At 45.5% G+C, this 20,332-nt stretch overlaps 1 protein-coding gene across 15 annotated transcripts in view; it reads right to left on the bottom strand.

The window, feature by feature from the left end:
• Window positions 1-20,332, bottom strand: part of NAV1 (neuron navigator 1) — a 281,587-nt gene that overhangs the window by 112,046 nt on the left and 149,209 nt on the right. For all 15 annotated transcript variants that reach the window (XM_083746420.1, XM_083746435.1, XM_083746423.1 and 12 more), the window contains one exon: window positions 4,118-4,220. In XM_083746420.1, the coding sequence (XP_083602546.1) occupies window positions 4,118-4,220 (103 nt within the window). The remainder of the gene's footprint in view (window positions 1-4,117; window positions 4,221-20,332) is intronic.

Raw genomic sequence — 20,332 nt, 5'->3', positions numbered from 1 at the left:
AATTTGCTTCCCCAATGATTCCAACCAACAAATAATGCTATATTGTATTCTTAGTTTAGGACTGGCTTACACTAACAACCAGTTTTTAGGCAGAGAGCTCTGCCAGGAGAAATACTGAACAAGAGGTGATTAAACCTGAATTTATCCTGAGATTTAGCTGAAGTAGTCCTCAGTTCTTTTTAAAAAAACATACCGCTTTCTACAGGTTTACCCCTCAGTGAGAACAAAGACAAAATTGTAGGGAAGGGCAGGATACAAATTTAATAATTAAAAAAAAATTCTGCGGGTACCACATTCAACGTTGATTCACACCAGGTGTGTGTGTGTTTGTGTGTACATTATTCCATAATCCATCAAGTTCATTTCAAAAATGAGCAAAGAACCAAAACTAAGTAACAAAACAAACCATTCCAGCAACCAATACAATAATACTCAAGTCCTAACAGTTCATTATGATAGAAAAAATAACAACATTATAGTGGCTGCATTAAACAGCAAGCCACAAAACAGTCAAACTAAGAGAAGATGCATGGGCCCTTTTCAGTCACTATAGCAAACATAGAGGAAAAGGGGGGGGGAGAGAAGGTGGCCTCAAACAGCAGGTTCTACCCAACCTACAGGAATTCATTAGAACTCCTGAAAAGAGACCCCATTAATAGAGCAATATGCATGGAGTTCTGTTCAGGCATCCTAATGACCATGCGTCAATGAATGGAACCTGCCTCTCCTGCATGTGTTCATTATATTCACGTAACAATGTCAGCATAGGCTAAAGTGGTATAGTACCACTCCTCCTGACAGTCTGTGCTTGCTCATGTCACAAGATCACTGAGGTTAAGTCACCAAGTGATGGCCCACCAGTTGCTCCTGATATGGTCTAAGAGAGACACAGTGGTGCTTACTTGTGGGTGCAGCATGTTGGTTTCAGGCTCGACAACATCTACTAATTAAAATGAAAAACAACAAGGAATCAACAGGCAGGACTGATTGTGATCTCACATTGACAAATTGGCTGGAGAGTTAGGCGGAAAAGATTCCACTTAAGCAGAGACAGATGGGCAGAGCCCAGTACATTATTATATCTTAAGGCTGAGATAGGTTACAGTTCCCGTAACCTATGACCATAGGCCAAGCTGGCCAGGACTAGTAAGAGTTGGAGTCCAGCAACATCAGACTATGACTGAGGGAGCCCAATAATATCTGGAGCATCAAATGTCCCAGGTCTGAGACAAGAGCTCAAAGTAGTGAAATCAGCTGGGGAAGGCATAAAAGGTATACATTGAACCTGGGGATGTTCAGAACTAGTCTTCTGGTCATTGGGTATAGTGGCTAGAATTTAAGACCACAAAACCAAGGTTCAAATCCTCCTTCAACCATAACGCTCATTGTGATCAGTCTAATCTAAATCTCAGAGTTGCTGTATGCTCTGAGCACCTTGGATAAAGTGCAGGGAGAAGATAATGAATGAAAGAGCAGGTGCCTAGTGGGCATGGGCTCAAATGCACCCCCTTAACCTTCTTTTGCAGAAACATGTGGTCATATGTACACACAGACACCTACCATGACGTGGGTTGTGTTCCTATGTTCTCTGTGCATTCTGAGCTCCCATCCCCCCCCCCCCCCCGGTTTCCCAGGGAGCTTATGCTTTTTTACCTTGCTCTGCGTCTTGGCTAGCCCAGCTCTCCCAAGTCCAGCCTTCCTCTATGAATAACTAATGCCTTGGATTCCTTCCATGAAGCAATCTCCCCTGATCCAACATCTCCACATTTAGCAAAGCAAATCGACTGGAAGCAAACCAGCATTCCTCCCTTGCTGGATCCCCGTGCTGCAGTGACTCATCTGGGTGGGGTTCATCTGGCATCTCCCAGTCTGAACTGAGTGAGGCAGGCAGCAGGAGACTCTTGTTCTGCAGTGTGCAACATCAACCAAAATCTTTGTGGGGAGGGTGATAAAAGACGGGGAGAGAAAGATGAGCAGCAATGCAGGGGGGGGTGTTTCAAGAACAGCAACCTTCCCTTGCATTCAGCTGGTGTAGTACAATATTTATAAACAGCTGATAAGCAGCATTAATATTTGGATTTAAGCATAAAGCAGCAAGTGTTTCCAAGTGGCTTTCAGTAAGTTCAAGCACAGGCTATTGGAAACCAGGAAGTTACAGCCACGTGGTGATTCTGTAGGAAAGGAGCTGAAGTGTCATCGTCTGAAACAGAGGTTGTACTGCCAGAAGTCTTCACACAGCTTTCTGTACTAACTATTCTTATGAGAAATCCTCTCCATTCTCCTTGTTAGCTTCCCTAGGCAAAACTCAGGGATGTAGTTTTAGGAATCCCAGCAAAAGTTAGAACCTCAGAGACCAAAAGCAGAAGGGGAGTGTCCCTGTTTCCCTGGTGCTGAGTGACAGCCTGATCACAAATTCCATGCGCTCAGCTTGAGGAATGAGCTCACCTTGCCAGCCAACTTCTCTCTCTCTCTCCTGCCAAATTACAATGATATAGATACACACAAAAACATTGCTGTGGTTTGCTCACTGGAGGTCTGAAAAGCTGCTGTCACTGCATTAGCTCACTTGGACAGCAGAAAGCCAAGGGAAAGTTTTATTACACAGAGGCCACTGCCAGTGCCCTGGTCTGAGGAAAGGGAAGTCCAGGACTGAGGCTTTGCTGGGACAATTCCACCACGTGGCATTAATGCAATTGCTGCACTTAAAGGGACAGGCATACTTTGTGAAATAAGATGCTACACCTCTCTCTGGATATGTGCACCACCCCATTCAAATCTCTCAGGAAGTGTAAGCAGGACTAATCTAACCAATGCTAAACAGGTGTTTAAAAGCAACCTTTGAAGCAAGGAGCACACACATGATGTTGAATCCCACAATGCAAATTCATTCTTCCCTGAATACCCACTCTAAGTTCAATAAACAGATAGGGGAACAGTTACTCCATTCAGGACCAGGGAATCCCTCACACCTGCCCACCCCCATCCCCCAGAAACAGTACTTCAGTCTTGTTGGTATTCACCCTCAATCTGTTGACCACTATCTACCCCCACTTGAGGGGAAAACACTGTAACTGGGTTGCCAAGTCTCCCATTGGAATTAGTGTGGAAGGAACCAAGCTTCAGCAAATAAATGTGGAGGCCAAATCAATAGAAACACAGCCCTTTCCCCTCCAAGCTCCAAAATGAGTACCTGTATGGAAGGGGCACCCTTGGGGCGGTAAGCTTTGGCTGCTGCAGTCCTGTTGCATCCTAACCTCCCTCTAGGCATGGTCACATCACAGCATACAACAAAGATGTCCAAGGTTAGACAGCAGAACCAAGCTACCGTATTTTTCGCCCTATAGGGCGCACCGGCCCATAGGGCGCATCTAGTGTTTTTTGGGGGGGATAAAAGAAAAAAAAATTCCCCCCAGGTGCGGGGCTGGGGCGGAGGAAGCCCAAGCTTCCCTCGACCCCAGAACAGGCTGCTATCCGCAAGCCTAGGGAACCCGGCGGGAACTCTCGCAGGCTCCCATGGCTTGCAGAGAGCTGCCCAAAGCCCGGGGTGCGCCCCGCTGCGCTCCCTGGGTTTCGGGCTGCAGGCTGCTGTCCGCAAGCCTTGGGAGCCCGGCGGGAACTCCCGCGGGCTCCCAAGGCTTGTGGATAGCTTCCTGAAGCCTGGAGAGCGAGAGGGGTCAGTGCGCACTGACCCCTCTCGCTCTCCAGGCTTCAGTGAAAGCCTGCATTTGCCCCATAGGACGCAGACACATTTCCCCTTCATTTTTGGAGGGGGGAAAGTGTGTCCTACAGGGCGAAAAATACGGTATTTAAAATGACTGCACAACAGCATCTCATTTTGGCCAAATGTCCACAAACAAGGGTAGTCTGTGGGCAAAATGTGACAGTGAACCACAGCAACCTTAAAAAACAAACCCAAAAACTACCTAGTCCAACGTTATGAAACATCTCTTGCTTGTTATGAGATGAGCAATGCTCTGTCTTCTGACTCTAAATGCAGATTTCCTAGCAGGCGTTGGTTGATATGGAATGTGGCGAGATGAATTGTTGTGATGCATCCAAGTAGGAACTATCAATCTGGTGGTCAAGAGTAAAGGGAATCTAGGAGCAGAGGTCTCACCTGTGAGTTACTTGGGAGCCCCTCAAGCTGGACATGGTCTCCTCCAGGTTCTGCCGCAAGTCAAGCACATTCTGTACTGTCCTCTTTCTCTGGGATTCAGGATCTGTTGGAAGAAAAGGATGGAAGTTCCATAGTGAATAACAGAAAATAAAATATGACCATCACAATGGACTGTTGGAGATAAGCAGTGTCCAGTGCACAGCGGAATGATGAAAAGTACGTGCCAACATGCTCTATATTACTTTATTTACACTTCAAAGCTGGTAATTTACAGAAAAACATCTTCCCTCTGCCGGAGCAGAGAAAGGCATCCTCTCTCCTCTAAAGCACGGAGAGAATCATACTGAACTGCAAAGAACAGTGAAAAACAGGAAACCAGTGTACGTCACATCCAGTCTCCTTTCCCGTGAGAAAACCCAACAGCACTTGACTGTGGAATGTAAACATTGTCTTGTGACAAGCACTTCGCTGCTCAGTGAAGGAAGCAGAAACCAACATCCTCCCCCTTTCTGTGAACATCACTGGGCAGCGTGTTCGTACAATATCAGTACAAACCCAACTTCTGCACATAGGTACAGTGTTGATCCCTTGATACAATCTTGGACAATACATCAGCAGGAATTTCATTACCTGGCATATAGGACACCGTTACGAGTCCCTTTTGAATACGTTCCCTAGCATGTTGCAACTTCAATTGCAAGTGCTTTGTGCTTTGCTTACAACCTTCAGAATTCAGCAAAGCCAAACATGCTTTGTTGTCCTGGTAAACCTGGATTGGACATTTGACAGGAATTTTCATGTCTTTGCACAATTGTAACAACCATTCACAATCCTTAAGTGAATAAGACAGTGCATTCAGTTCAGCTTCACAAGTACTTAAGCTAACTGTTGTTTGCTTCTTGCATGACCAATCAAATAGACCCTGATTGTACTTATAGCAAACTCCAGACGTACTTTTCCTGTCTGTAGTGTCACTTCCAAAACTTGCATCTGCAAATATCTCAAGACCACCAGACTTCTGATTGTTAAATCTCAGTCTGTAATGCATAGTGCCTTTCAAATACCGCGCTATGCGTTTCAGAGCTTTCCAATCCTTAACAGTAGGATTGTTGACTTGTCTGCTTAGCAAATTACAGCTAACAGCAATGTCTGGTCTTGAACATCTGGCAATGAAGTTTAGCTTGCCTAGCACACTTCTGTACAGTGTAGTGTCAGAAAATGCTTCTCCAGTGTCATCTACCTGATAACCTGTTGTCATCGGAGTGTCTACAGGGTTAGCATCCATCAGGTTTAGTTTGCTTAACACATCAGCAATTTTACGTGACTGGTGTACTAGAATGTTACCATCTTGATCTCTCTCTATTTCCAGAGATAGGTAGTTGTTTACCTCACCAAGATCTTTCATGTCAAAGTGCTCTTTCAATTGAGCTAGGGCATTATTGTACATTGTGACATCCTTCCAAAAGAATAAAAGATCATCAACATAAAACAAACAATACAGTTTCTTTTGCCCCTCCTCTTTGACAAATACACATGGATCAGCTTTCCCTTGCTTAAAACCTAGAGAAAACAATACTTCAGTGAGTTTTGTGTGCCAACACCGTGCACTTTGTTTGAGACCATAAAGGGACTTCTTCAGAGCACAAACAAATCCCTGTTTTACCTGTACGCCATCAGGTGGAAGCATATAAAGTGATTCATCTAGAGATCCGTACAGAAAAGCTGTATTCACATCATGGTGACTAATGTGTAGATTCTCTTCTGCAGCTAGCTTGAGCATAAGCCTAATGCTCTCATACCTCACGGTGGGTGAGTAGGTCTCGTGATAGTCTTCACCTGGTACCTGTGCAAAACCTCTGGCTACCAATCTGGCTTTGTGTCTGACTATCTTGCCATTTTGATCTGTCTTCGCTTTGAAGACCCATTTGCTTCCAAGCAGTTTCATTCCTGGAACTACTGGAACAAGGTCCCATGTTTTGTTCCTTTCCAAGGAATCAAGCTCAGCCTTCATGGCATTTAACCATGGCTCAGCTTCCTTTGAATCCAAATCCTGGATTTCTTGGAAACTTGAAGGTTCAAATACCTTCTTGGAGCTTTTAACAGCTGTTACTGCTATCTTAGCAAACTCATCAGCAAATCTCTTTGGAGGTCTGCCTTTTGTCGCTCTCTGTGACCTACGAATTAGCCTTAAGTCTTCAACACTCTCCTCTTCCTTCTTAGGAGAAAAGTGACCTATTGTGAACAATGGTTCCTCTAATTCTTGATCAGAGCTTTCAGAGGGTCGCATAGAGGCTTTCGCACTCTTGAAATCCTCTGAATCACCCGATTCAGTTTCAGACTCAGAATCAGAACCTTCATCAGTGGGTGTGGGTTGTTGCGGTTGCTTTTGACTATCCTCAGTTTCATCACTGTCATCAGGATAACATTGGAAAATTCCCACATTCTCCCCCCACTTGGCATTGTACTCAACACTTCTTGTGAGCTTAATTGTCTTAGAGTCAGTCATCATTATTCTGTAAGACCCTTTCTGATAACCTAGAAAGATACCATGCAATCCACGCTTGTCTAACTTGGAGCTTTGTGGTGAGTGAACCCACATGTCAGAACCAAAAATTTTCATGTGTTTGATGTATGGCTTCTTGCCAAACATCTTCTCATAGGGGGTACAACCAATCGCTGAAGATAACCTGCGATTATAACTGTAAACAAAACACGAGAGAGCTTCGGCCCAATAACTCTCTGGAAGATTGGCATCATGCAGCAAGGTTTTTAACCCTTGAAGCAATGTCTGATTTGCTCGTTCCGCAAGTCCATTCTGCCATGGCGAGCGAGGACTAGACAAATCGTGTTGAATTCCTTTCTCAGTCAGAAAAGCTTCAAACTGCTGAGAAGTGAATTCTCCCCCGCGATCAGTGAAAAGAATTTTTATCTTCTTACCATGCACATTTTCCAACCAAGCACAGAATTCCTTGAACCTTGGAAAAGCCTCTGATTTCTGCTTGAGATTGTACACATAAATATACCTGGAAAATGCATCAATGAGAACCATGAAGTACCTGTTTCCACCCAAAGAGAGCGCTAGTGGTCCAACCAAATCAGCATGAACAACCTGGTATGGTTCTGTAGCTTGCCTACTAGACACCTTACCTTTCGCAGCCATTTTTACCTTGTTTGCTGCGCATGCCTTGCACTTCATGTGGTACCTGCAGGGTTTAATAGTCATACCTTCAACCAAGGCAGGCATTTTAGATACTGCCTCAAAATGCAAATGACCAAATTTTCGATGAAAATCGTGAATACATTCTGCATGCAAACTTTTGTTAGAACCTGCAATGCAACAAGTGTCATCCTGCACAACATCATCAAAATACAAAACATACAAACGATCAACATATTCAGCATGCAATACATAATCATTTTTCTTTGTGATGATGCACCTTTTGTTCTTAAAGGAAACGTCAATTTTCCGCTCATTCAGCTGTCCAACGCTGAGCAGATTATGCTTGGCATCTGGCACATAAAGCACATCCTGTATCGATAAGTCCAAACTGTGAAGAACAACAGTTCCGTAGCCTTTACTGGGAATTGTGTGGTCATCCGCCTGGTGAATCGCACCTTCCTGCGGTGTAAAAGACACGAACAGTCGCTTATCGTTGTACATGTGATGCGTTGCAGCCGAATCAACAACGAAGAAAGATCTAGACGTCTTCTGGACCTCTGCAACCTTTGGAGTGAAGCGTGAGACCATTGCCTTGTGCTGCGTTGTCCTGGACACCGGACCTTTGCCTTTGCCTCGGCCTTTTCCACGCGATGAGCTTTCGCTGCGCTGCTCTGTCTTGGCCCTGGGATATCTGCATTCCCTCTTCATATGGCCTAGACGTCCACACGTGTAGCATTTCACTGCCTTCAAAGCTTTGGCGCCATCTGGTGGTTCCACTGCACTATGGGATGACGTCTGTGAAGACTCCCCCTTGCCCATGCAGCTATCACCCTGGCGGTCTGCTTCATTCTGAATCATGGCAGTATCACAGGCTACTCTGAGTTGAGCATGTGGCTGATTGGCATCAGATTCCCCACTTGCATCAGCCAGCCTTCTGCAGCTAGCCATCATGACTCTGGCATGAGCCTTCTGCGTCATCTCTGCTGCTTTAAATCAAGCTGCTTTATACAAGCTGCGTCTGTGTACAGCTGCAGCTGCTTCATTCCAAAAGCAAGTTCAAAAGTACTTTCAATTTCCAGCCTCTGCCTGTGAGCCTGTGCCTTTCTGCTTAACTGCTTTGCTTATCTGCAGCTGCTTCAAACCGCATTCCAAAGGCAAGTTCAAAAGTGAAAGTTCTCTCTGCTGCCTTAAATTCATGCTGCGACACTGCTGCAGCTGCTTTACTTTCGATTTCCCCCAGCATAGGAAAAATTTATCCTTCTAGCCTTTTGCCTGTGCCACGGCAAAACCGGCTATAAAAGTTCAAAGTCCAGCCATAAAGCCATTAATTAGAAGCTGGCAGGCTGCCCGGAGCTGTAGCACATACCTCATCAAATCATCTTGACGCGCAGAGATATCGTCCGATCCGGCCCTCTGCATTCCGATCCTTTGCCGGCACTCCAATTCTTTGCTCCTTTGTTCCTTTGCCAGGAGCCCGACTTCTGGAGTCCACTCTCAAAACACTGCGTTTTTCTGGGCCCGGAACCAAATGTTGGAGATAAGCAGTGTCCAGTGCACAGCGGAATGATGAAAAGTACGTGCCAACATGCTCTATATTACTTTATTTACACTTCAAAGCTGGTAATTTACAGAAAAACATCTTCCCTCTGCCGGAGCAGAGAAAGGCATCCTCTCTCCTCTAAAGCACGGAGAGAATCATACTGAACTGCAAAGAACAGTGAAAAACAGGAAACCAGTGTACGTCACATCCAGTCTCCTTTCCCGTGAGAAAACCCAACAGCACTTGACTGTGGAATGTAAACATTGTCTTGTGACAAGCACTTCGCTGCTCAGTGAAGGAAGCAGAAACCAACATGGACTTGCTGCAAGCATGGGCTCCATGCAGTCCCCACCATACCTTGTAAAGCTTTCATCCCTCAGTTTGCTTGTTACCACCTCAACCTCTACACTCCTATTAACCTTGGTATGTGTGCTCTATTTGCCCACCCTATTTGTACATTTTTCTCTTTCCCTCTGAGTTGACGGCATGTGCATATGTTTGTGCCCTGCGTAGGAAATTAAATTTAACAAAGGACCACAAAATTGCAGAAAATAATTGTAGTAAACCCAGCTGTGTCTAATGTTAAAGCTGTCTATAAAACGCAGACTGGCAGCTGGGAACCAGCCCCCCCCCAAGTACATCAATAGCTTGTTCCAAAACTAGGCCAAGCTGCTCATCTTTTGTCCATTTCTCCATGTTTTTTATTTCCCTGCAGCTGCCTTAAATCCCCTTCTACACTATGTTTCTCTAAGGGTTTTAAACTGTGAGGAACTTCTCTGGAAGGTTCCAGAGAGCAGGACTAGAACTAATGGGTGGAAATGCCAAAGAAGCATATTTCAACTAAATATTAGCAGAAGCTTCATAAAAGCTGTTACACAGTAGTCACAGCCTGTGGCTAGCATAACACTTACTGTATGGAACTAGCAGTCACTAATAACCTTGTCCTCAATGCATTTGTCTAATCTTCTTTTAAAGCCAGCCAAGCTGGTGGCTACCACCGCCTTCTGAAAGAGCGCATTCCACAGTGTACAGCGGTACCTTGGTTCTCAAACACCTTGTATTTAAACAACTTGTAACCCAAATACTACAAAGTAAGTGTTATGGTTTGCGAACTTTTTTTGGAAGCCGAACGTGCTCCGTTTTGAGTGCTACGCTTCCGATTTGAGTGCCACACTTCTGTTTTCAGTATCACACTTCCGTTTTGAGTGTTACGCTTCTGTTTTGAGTATTACACTGAGGTCTGTCTGTTTTGCTATCTATTTTGTGCTTTTGTTTTTCTGGCTTTTTTTTGTTTTTGTGACTGTGTGGAACTCAGTTCAGCTACTGATTGACTGATTGTGTGGCTGTAGTACATTGCTTATTGCTTTCATTTTATGGATCAATGATCTCATTAGATAGTAAAATTTATGTTAAATTGCTGTTTTAGGGTTTGTTTTTAAAAGTCTGGAACGGATTAATCCATTTTGCATTACTTTCTATGGGAAAGCGTGCCTTGGGTTTGGAACGCTTTGGTTTTGGAATGGAACAGATTATGTTTGAGAACCAAGGTACCACTGTATTCCATTCTATGCGCTATGTGGCATATATTTGTATATTGCTTTTCCACCCAGGAGCTCAAGGCTGTGTATGTTTTCCTCCCCTCCCTTGTCTTATATCTGCAACAGCCCTGTGAGGTAGACCAGGTTAAGTTAATGTATAAGCAGCAGTTCTTGTCAACAGATTGCAGGAGATCCAACCCACATTCAGTGTACCAGGCCCAGAAAATCCTGTTGTCCTCCCAAGTCAAACCAGCCATCTTTGCTTGCCAAGGTGCAGGCTGCAATGCTTAGTGCCACCTAATCTGTCTCTCTCACATACAAAGCACCCTCCAGCAGAGTTTGAAGGGTAATATACAGAAACAATTTTCCTGTGACATAACACAGGAAAGACCAAGCATTTATGAATGCTAAAGAGTATTGCATTATTGTTATTATAATAATTATAATCATTTTCTCATTTATAATTGCTTTTTTTAAGCACAGCCCACACAAGGTGATATACATATCACTAAACACAATATACTACAAAACCAACAGTTAGACAAATTATAAAACAACAATGGAAAAAAAGCCCATAAAACATATGCAGGTCAATTAAATAAATAGTGCAGCAACATCACTCCTGTAAAACAACTCTCTGTAAAACAACTAAAACAACTCTCAAAATAAAAATCATATCATAAGAGCTAAATTAAGGGGGGGGGAAACAGCCTGATATAAATAGATTTTTAAAGCTCAAAGCTTCATAGTGTTGAGGTTATCTACAGTTCCATGGGGAGAGAAACATCGTATTTTCTCAACAGCATAACACACCTGGGACATCTGACACATCTGCCATTAGGAGAGCCTGTCTGACAAAGAGTTCTGCTCTCAAAGGACTAAACTCATACGTCAATAATACTGGCCTCCTGCTGAGCCATCATAAACAGACCTTATTTTGAACTTAGAATATTCTGCTTCAGAGAACAAGCATCAAACAGTGGACCCACATTCAGCCGCAGTCACTGGAGCCTATTATTCTCTATAGCAGTGGTTGTCAAAGGATATTATCCGGGGTCCCTCAATGAGAAGATCATTAATAATAGACCTGAAAGGCAGTTTCCCTACCTATTTTTGCCCTGCAACATGCAGTAACACAAAAGGGTTTGAAGTTTTCCAGGGTTCACTCTCAGTCCTAGAGGATGAGGACCAAGAGGCCTGGCCAGCATCCTGGTTGAACTGACTGCATTACAGAATGGGGGTGGGGAGGTAGAAGCCCTCCAAATGTTCTTAAGATGCCAGCGCCCAACATTCTCAGGCCAATAGTCAGAGATGATGAGATTTGTAGTCCAACAACACTCTTAAGGACCTAGTGTCCCTACACCTGCTTTAGAACATGCCCCATGATCTTCTGTAAGGGCCAAACTAGATTCAACGGCAGCACTTCAGGGAATGTACAGTCAGATCAGCCACAATCACATAGAAAGCAGCTGGTGGGAGCCTGATGTAAGATGCAAAGAGGGCGCAAGAGTGACAAGTTCACCTGCTACTATTGCCTCCCTTCGGCCTCTCTCTCCAAGGACTTGAGTTTTCTACCAGCTGGGCTCATTTCCAATCCTGGAGCCCAGCTGAGGGAGAGACTGTGATCATATAAGCCAGTGTTTCCCAACCTTTTTTGGGCAAAGGCACACTTGTTTCATGAAAAAAATCTCGAGGCACACCACCATTAGAAAATGTTTAAAAAATTAACTCTGTGCCTATATTGACTATATATAAAGTAACTCTCGTTAATAGGCATCAAATAAACACAAAGAAAGTATTTTATAATTACTTTATTATGAAATAGTAAGTACCGTATTTTTCCTTTATTTCCCCCCCCCAAAAAAACCAGGTCGGGGAACAGTGGGATGGCGGTGCTGCGCCTCCCCGCTGTCCCCCGAGCTTGTGGGGCTGGCCCATGTCTGCCTGGCGCGAGGGGCGCTCTGCTTCAGGGCGCCCCGCGCGTCGGGCGGCAGGCTACAGTCCGCAGCATGGGGAACCCTCTGTTTCAGGGCGCCCCACGCGCCCCCCAGGTGCGCAAGGCTGGCCAACACCAGCGCGGAGCACGGGGTGTCCTCCGAAGGGCGCCCCGTGCTCCGCGCTGCCAGCTGCCGCCCGCAAGCTTTGCGCTCCCGGGGGGAGATCCCCCGGGTGCGCAAGGCTTGCCGACACAAGCGCGGAGCACGGGGCGTCCTCCGAAGGGCGCCCCGTGCTCCGTGCTGCCAGCTGCCGCCCGCAAGCCTTGCGCTCCTGGGGGGAGATCCCCCGGGTGCGCAAGGCTGGCCGACACCAGCGCGGAACACGGGGCGTCCTCTGAAGGGCGCCCCGTGCTCCGCGCTGCCAGCTGCCGCCCGCAAGCCTTGCGCTCTCGGGGGGAGGTCCCCCGGTGCGCAAGGCTTGCCGACACAAGCGCGGAGCACGGGGCGTCCTCCGAAGGGCGCCCCGTGCTCCGTGCTGCCAGCTGCCGCCCGCAAGCCTTGCGCTCCTGGGGGGAGATCCCCCGGGTGCGCAAGGCTGGCCAACACCAGCGAGGAGCACGGGGCGGCCTCCGAAGGGCGCCCCTGCTCCGTGCTGCCGGCTGCCACCCGCAAGCCTTGCGCTCCTGGGGGGAGATCCCCCGGGTGCGCAAGGCTGGCCGACACCAGCGCGGAACACGTGGCGTCCTCCGAAGGGCGCCCCGTGCTCCGCGCTGCCAGCTGCCGCCCGCAAGCCTTGCGCTCTCGGGGGGAGCACGGGGCAGCCGACACAAGCGCGGAGCACGGGGCAGCCTGCCGAAGCGAGCGGCGATGGGATGTGGGGGGGAGGGAGCTCGCCGCCCCGCGTGTGCTCGCCGCCGCCCGGCCTCTCGCCGCCCGACTCGCCCGCCTCCCTCCCACGGCACACCAGGCAGCGTCTCGCGGCACACTAGTGTGCCGCGGAACACCGGTTGGGAAACACTGATATAAGCTACAGAGAAAAGGAGGGTTCTGCAAACCTCTTCCATGAGGGTTCTGCACACCTCATCCTTTGCACTTTCAACCAGAACCCTCACTTCTTGCTTTTGGTACTATTACAGAATACTCGAGGATGAAACACTCAGATCCATCACTGTCATGCCTAGTTGGGTCCTAACAGACAGAGGTGTTACAGGAATTATTCAACCAATAAATCAATATGGAAAGGGCTCCCCAAAAGTAGAAAGTCTGAAAGCTACTTCTCTGTATACCAGCCTTTCTCAACCTGATGGCCTCTAGATGTTGTGGACTACAACTTCCATGATTCCAGCTCATTAGTCATGTTGGCTGGGAAGGGTGGGAGTTGTGGTCCAAAACATCCTGTAGACACCAGAGGTTGGTAAAGACTGCTGTAGATTATCCAGCATGGTACTTACAGACTACCGGTATATAGCAATTTTAGTGAGAGAGAAGGGGGAAGAATCAACAGGAAGTCATACGTCCTGGACAGCATGTTGAACCATTAAGAAAAGAGCAGGAACCACAAGTTCATAGAGTGCAAAGATAGCTGCAGAAATTCAGAGCAATTAGGAAGCAAGCAAAGGAAATATTATATGAATCCACCCTGAATTAGGTCCCATTCTGGAATACAACTGTGCTGGTGTGGGATGTGCATAACTGAAGTTTCCAGTGCCATGTGAACTCAGGAAGACAGGAAGCTGGATTCAGCCCGAATGCTTGCCTGCTGTGGCCCTGGCAGTGCTGCTTATCCAAAGCTAATTCTCCAAAGCACTGGACTTCTGCCTAGTGCTAGGCAGTAGCTGTGGTGGGTCGTAGGGTAGCGTGAACCACAGAAAGCTGTCTGCTGAGTGGCTTTGAGTATTATTTCTGGAAAATTATAGTAGGCACTTTCTTCTCATGTTTTATAAGGCCTGAGCCATGGGTGCAGCACAGCCAGACTGCTGCACTGCTGCTTCCCTAACCCTTTGCTCTGTCCTACTTTCTTCTGGCACAACCCACCTGGCAATCAGGTGTGAAGCCCAAATCTCAGCTTGTATCCTGCCCGTAACCAAGCTGGCAGAAGTGGAATCATATGCCGTAAGACACTTTAAAGCAGTTTTCAACCTAGCCAGGGTATCTGTGGTGGTAACTCTGGAGGAAAAGAGGTGGTGTGGATGGGTGAGAGACTTTTCTTTTCTTTTTAATAACAAAACAGGAGCCATAACGGAAACTCTGGGAAAGCAGCCAGTTGACTGAAGCTGGAATGAATGACAGCAGCTGATACACTCAGCATCAGGTATGCTCATTCCCTGGGATATGAGCTGCTGCTGTTGCTGCTTTCAGGAATTCCAGTCTAACCTCTCATGCAGGAATTTGGAGTTGGCTGCTCAGTCTGAAGGCTGCACACACTTGTCGAGGGAAGCAAAGAAGAGTAGAGCTCCCCAGCTATGGAATGTGAATGGGCCAGGATACAAGAGCAACCCTCCAGCCTATGAAGAAGGAACAGTTTCTGTTATCTTTTACTTTGCACAAGCTGGCATTCCTCAACCCAGTTGTTGTTGGACTACAACTCCAATCAGTCCTACCTAGAAGTTCCAATGATCAGGGATGATGGGAGTTGTAGTCCAGCCACATCCAGGAACCCAAGGTCAAGAAAGGCTGATATAAGCAGTACAATCTAAATAAGCAAGTAAGAAAAGTCTGAAAAGCATGGCTTGGTAAGAGAGGAGAAGAAGAAGAAGAAGAAGAAGAAGAAGAAGAAGAAGAAGAAGAAGAAGAAGAAGAAGGGGAGGAGGAGGAGGAAGAGGGGTTTGGACTTGATATCCCACTTTTCACTCCCCTTATGGAGTCTCAAAGCAGCTAACAATCTCCTTTCCCTTCCTCCCACACAACAAACACTATGTGAGGTGAGTGAGGCTGAGAGACTTTAAGGAAGTGTGACTAGCCCAAGGGCACCCAGCAGCTGCATGTGGAGGAGCGGGGAAGCGAACCCAGTTCACCAGATTACAAGTCCACCGCTCTCAACCACTACACTATACTGAGAGGTTTCAAATGGGATAGGAAAGGGTTAGCTAGGTGGTGGCAGCAGGCAAGGAAGGTGGTTGATGTGCTCTATATAGCACAGCATTCCAAAGCATTCCAGCCCCTGGATTCGCAATAAGCAAATGGAGACCCTGAGCTCAAGGACCTCCCCTGTTACCCTTGTAATACAGCCTTCACCTGCTTTTGCTCACATAGGCCAAAAAAGCAGTTCCTGGGTTTGGTAATACTTCCAAAAGCTTAATTATTAGAACACATTCTCAAACACAGCTGCAGCTTCCTGATGACATAATCAGCTGGGCAGAAACTCAGTTCTTTCTACAATACATACTTACATACATACACACACACACACACACACACACACACACACGTATACACATTCCCTGATGTACACAGCTGAAGTTCAAAAGAAAATAACTCTCAAAATCTCTATTACTGTTCATATGGGATTACAGAGTCCTTTGCCCCATCACTGCCACCACCATCATACTTCTCTGGGATAAATTACAACATCAAACTCTTTCAATGGAGTGACTCAAGAATTAATAGATATGGAAAACAACAGTTCCAGTCCATAAATCTAAACATACACCGTGTCTGGAGAAAGAGTATGAAACTTTATTTTGTCCTGCTTCACAACTAGAAATCCCATCCCAGTCCCACACACACAGCACATTCCCACCCACACTGTGAGATATGCTAGTTGCATAGTGAAATGTAGGGGGCAAGCCAATTAAAGGATTCTCTGGCAACAAATGCTGCTAGGAACCTTTTCTGACCGGCTTCTTGTGCACCCGCTTCCCATCCATGGAGGTCACGCCCCACACCACAAGCAAGGAAGCAATTGGATCAAACCATGCGATTCAGACCCCATTCCAGATGTTACAGCCTGAAGCAGCCAAGAGGGTGGCTCAAGACAGTTATTATACATACAGTAGCAGCAGGGTAGGAACTCGAGGTGAGAGTTCAAACCACACACAGAGCTCGTAGGGTACTGTACGCCCAAAAGGACTAGAGTAGGCCCATTTCCAATCTGGATCTGCATTCTTAAAAATAATAAACCCCAGCTGCATACAGAAACATTCCACTAAGCAAACATTCTACCTCCAATACATTCTTACAATGAAAGCTAAAACAAAGAGGTTGCCAATGGATAGTAGACTTGATCAGTGCTTGGGTGGGATCTCCGCTCTGTGTTTTCTCAAGGAACAACAAGGTATATGGATAGGTAGCTATGCATACATATTATACTATATACAGCATACAGTATACATATACAGAGGGAGAGGGAAAGGAAGACATGCTCACATTATTGACATGTGAAAACCTGAATTTTTAAAAAACTATTTTTAAATAAAAAGTAGAAGTGAAATTGTATATTGTTGCTTTCTGATGAGCGAAGTAACATTAAGACACGGCTAATTCACACTATTGCAGATCACTTATAATCTAGCCTAAGATACACTATCCGACGTTAATGATGCCTGTGAAGATAACATTGCTAATGTATTTGAATGGTTTACTAAACAAGCAGTGTTCTCAAGATGAGACTGATGCTGGAAAAGTACTTTTGAATGTTGCAGAATTCACAATACAGATGCAACACCATAGTACCTTCACATGTGAACAAACTGAGGCTGGCAGAAATTCATCTCTTTCCCCTAAGCAAATATAATTTTTGTAGTGTATGGGATCTCCATGGCCAGGGTTCATCCCAGGAGGATTTCAAAAATCTGTTTTAATTGTTATAGCAACAAAATAGCATGCTTAATCAGGAAGCAGATTGCTCCAAATTGGAAACTTGATTTAAATCAATGCTTTAAATTGGCCTTTTTTTCTTGGTAATTTAAACCACCTTTATTTAAATCAATGCATCCTGTTACGAAGAACTACCAGTAAATGCCCCTGGCCTATTTCACTTGCCAACGCTGATTCTTCCACAGAAATTGGCCTTTTTGCAAAGCTCTGAGAATATCTGTTGGTAAGATCCATCACGTGAATAATTATGATGTTTGAACCAGGTCTGCTATTAAAAAGCAGAGGAAGCCCAAATGAAAGGTACACTGTTGAAGTAATCAAAACTGACACATTATTTCATCAGTGCCATACACAGCACAGGACTGGACATTAGTGGGTTGGTGCAATCTACATGTGGCCAAGGCAGGACATCTCAAAGACTTTCCTCACCCTTGTTTTCAACAGCTGCTCAAATGGATTCTCAAAAAGGCTACACCCCCTGCAGTGTTCCAATGCTAGCTGTCTAGCAGCAGAACTGCCGGTGGGACACAATCTCTTTGTAGCAAGGTAGCTACCCATAAAGTACCAATAGCTTAGATTTTCATCCTCTCTGCCAATCCATCCTCTCCTTATTTCATTCTAAAAGGATCAGTCTCCAAGAGTATTACTGAGACGAGCCATTCCAAATGGGCTTCTCTTTCATCTTCTGAGAAAAGTTAATGCCATCAGAGAAAGATTGAGCCAGAGTTCACTGTAATTCTGTAAAAGCATAACAGCTTCAGAGAAAAAAAGCCCCACTTAATACTTGCAAGTTTCAAATACTTGTCTTGCATGTCCCTTTTTTAGTAACTTAGCATGACTGCACTTACACTCAGCAAATCACAATCCACTCCCCCTCTTCCATTTAGAAGACGTGGCTCTTGGGAAGCATGCATATAACTTGAAAAGGGCAGCACAGGTATTCATTTCAGAAAGATCAGTACTCTGTAGACTGGTGTAACTGAATTTTGTATCCATACCATGCATTTAAAGATCATTTAAAGCCTATTGCCTCCCCCAAATAATCCTGGGAACTGGAGTGTACCCCCCTCAGAGAGCTACAATTCCTAGCAACCTTAACAAACTACAGCTCCCAGGATTCCTCTAGGAAAGCCACATGTTTTAAATGCATGATATGGCTGTGGCCAGTCTACTCTCACGAAATACCACACTATTCTCTCACTACATTCTACTTTATTTGCATCTTAAAGAAACAAGGGAGCACATCTGCATGATTAAAAAATGGGTTGTAGCCAAAAGAAGCTGAAGGCCACTTGTGAAGCCAATATGTCTCCCCCAACCCACCCCAGCTCATTTGAGTCCCTCTCTAGAGGGTCAGAGCCCCATTCCCGAACAGACTGGTATGTATTATGTTGATCTACAATGGTCAAGAATTATAGTGATCAACCAGGGAGATGCAGAACTGATGAGATGCGACTAAACAGAAGGGCACTTGTCGTGTAACCTAGAATCAGGTGCCACATTCACAGATGGGAGCAGACTCACCCAGTAGAGCGCACACTTGCAATCTCAATATTTCCACAAGGCAAGAGACTCTTGCAAGTGAACACATCACACCTTGCATTCAAAAGCTTGGCAGGAGGGGCAGGGAATCTTGTTAGGACATCTTCCATCACTTCTGTCCTGCTCCCAATAACTGTGTCTGCTGCTGAGCCTGCACCATTACTTGCCTGAATAAATAATCTCCTTCTTACTTCCAAGTAAGAGTCTCCATCTGCCCGTGTTTGGCAGAAGCCAGGACAGAATCAGCACCTAAAGAGGAGATTCTCAGATTCCGGCAAGCCTCTCCAATTGAGAAAAGTTTGATCTTTCATGAAGGTCATCACTGAAAAGTTGTAGTGAAAAGCAGTGCAAAAACAAACAAACAAACAATGAGTTGACCCATTCAGATATCAAAGTGGAAGCCTGGAAGAATCAAATGCTATGCTTAGCAACCTCTCTAGGAAACACTATTCCATGTTGAGGGAACTACAGCTTTAAGCAGATCTCCCTGCCTCACTCCACAATTGACCATAAGAGTCTTGGATTTTGGCTTGGATTTTGTTCTGAAGCACAAGGGATGCCATGGGCTCCCTGCAGACCTCTCTCAAGCAAGTGCCTCCTCTCCCCATACTTCTTCTATTCAGCCTGTGTTTGCAGGTGTCAAGGGACTTTTAGTTCTCAGTGGGGAAGCACTGGATGTTCAGGATTGTAGCTGCAGTCAGCCAGAGACCAGAAGCTGTTGAGACTGCATGGTGCGGTTTGTTGTGGACAGTGCCTATCTGTGTACGGGCCAGCAAAAAATGTACAGAGGATAAGCAGCACCCAAAACAGTGGACTCCCTGCAAAGATTCCTGTGGGTAGTTGATACAAAACAGCTCACTGTTTGAGGAAATCAGAATGAAACGGAGTCTCTGTTTGCTTGTTCTATGCTGGCTTATTAGGAGAGTGAGTGGGTGTATTTATCAGTGTTTGTGTGTATCTATGTGTGTCTGTGTTTATATGACTAGTAAAATTAGTCTGGATTCAGAAAGGACCTACTTAGATGACTCAAAGGTCTGCAAAGGCTGCCTTATACAGAAATGCTTCATGTATGCAGGCTCTTGTTATCCATGGTGTAAGGGGGCTGCAATCACAGTTTGTAAATGCCTGTATGGGCATTTCCAAGGGCAGGGAGTTTTGTGAATGATATACGATGCTCAGGAAGATAAACCAAGGAGCATTCAGTCTAGGAATAAGACCAGCATTCTAAAGGCTTAGAAGAGTTACTGGACACTGGCACAACCTGGAAAATGACAAGTTATACGGTATTACCTGAAGAAATGAAACATTTTCCAAAATGTTTTCCAGAAGCAAGCAGAGGGAAATTTGGGCGATAAAGCTGCATGCACCACAGGTCCTTCTCCCTTTATTTAAGTGCAACATAGGTAGTGTCTGGTATAACTGATGCTCGCCATTTCAGAAAGAAGACAGACAGAGATTTGTTAAGCACGTATATATGTGCCAAGCCAATTAGTTTAAGAATTTAAATTATTTTTGCAAAAAGTCCAAAGTCAAAATATTCCACATGAGAAAAAGATTTCAAAGACAATCAGGATCATAAACAGACTCTGTGGCCCCATCCCACCGAAACCAGCCTAGAATTGACTGGTTCTTTGAGGATATGGCAGGGGGAAGTCAGGATTAAATAAAGAGGAAGACTAAGTA

This window comes from Podarcis gaigeae (assembly GCF_964106915.1).
Source record: "Podarcis gaigeae genome assembly, chromosome: 6".
Classification (NCBI taxonomy): Eukaryota; Metazoa; Chordata; class Lepidosauria; order Squamata; family Lacertidae; genus Podarcis; species Podarcis gaigeae.
This window is presented reverse-complemented; position numbering and strand designations above follow the sequence as displayed.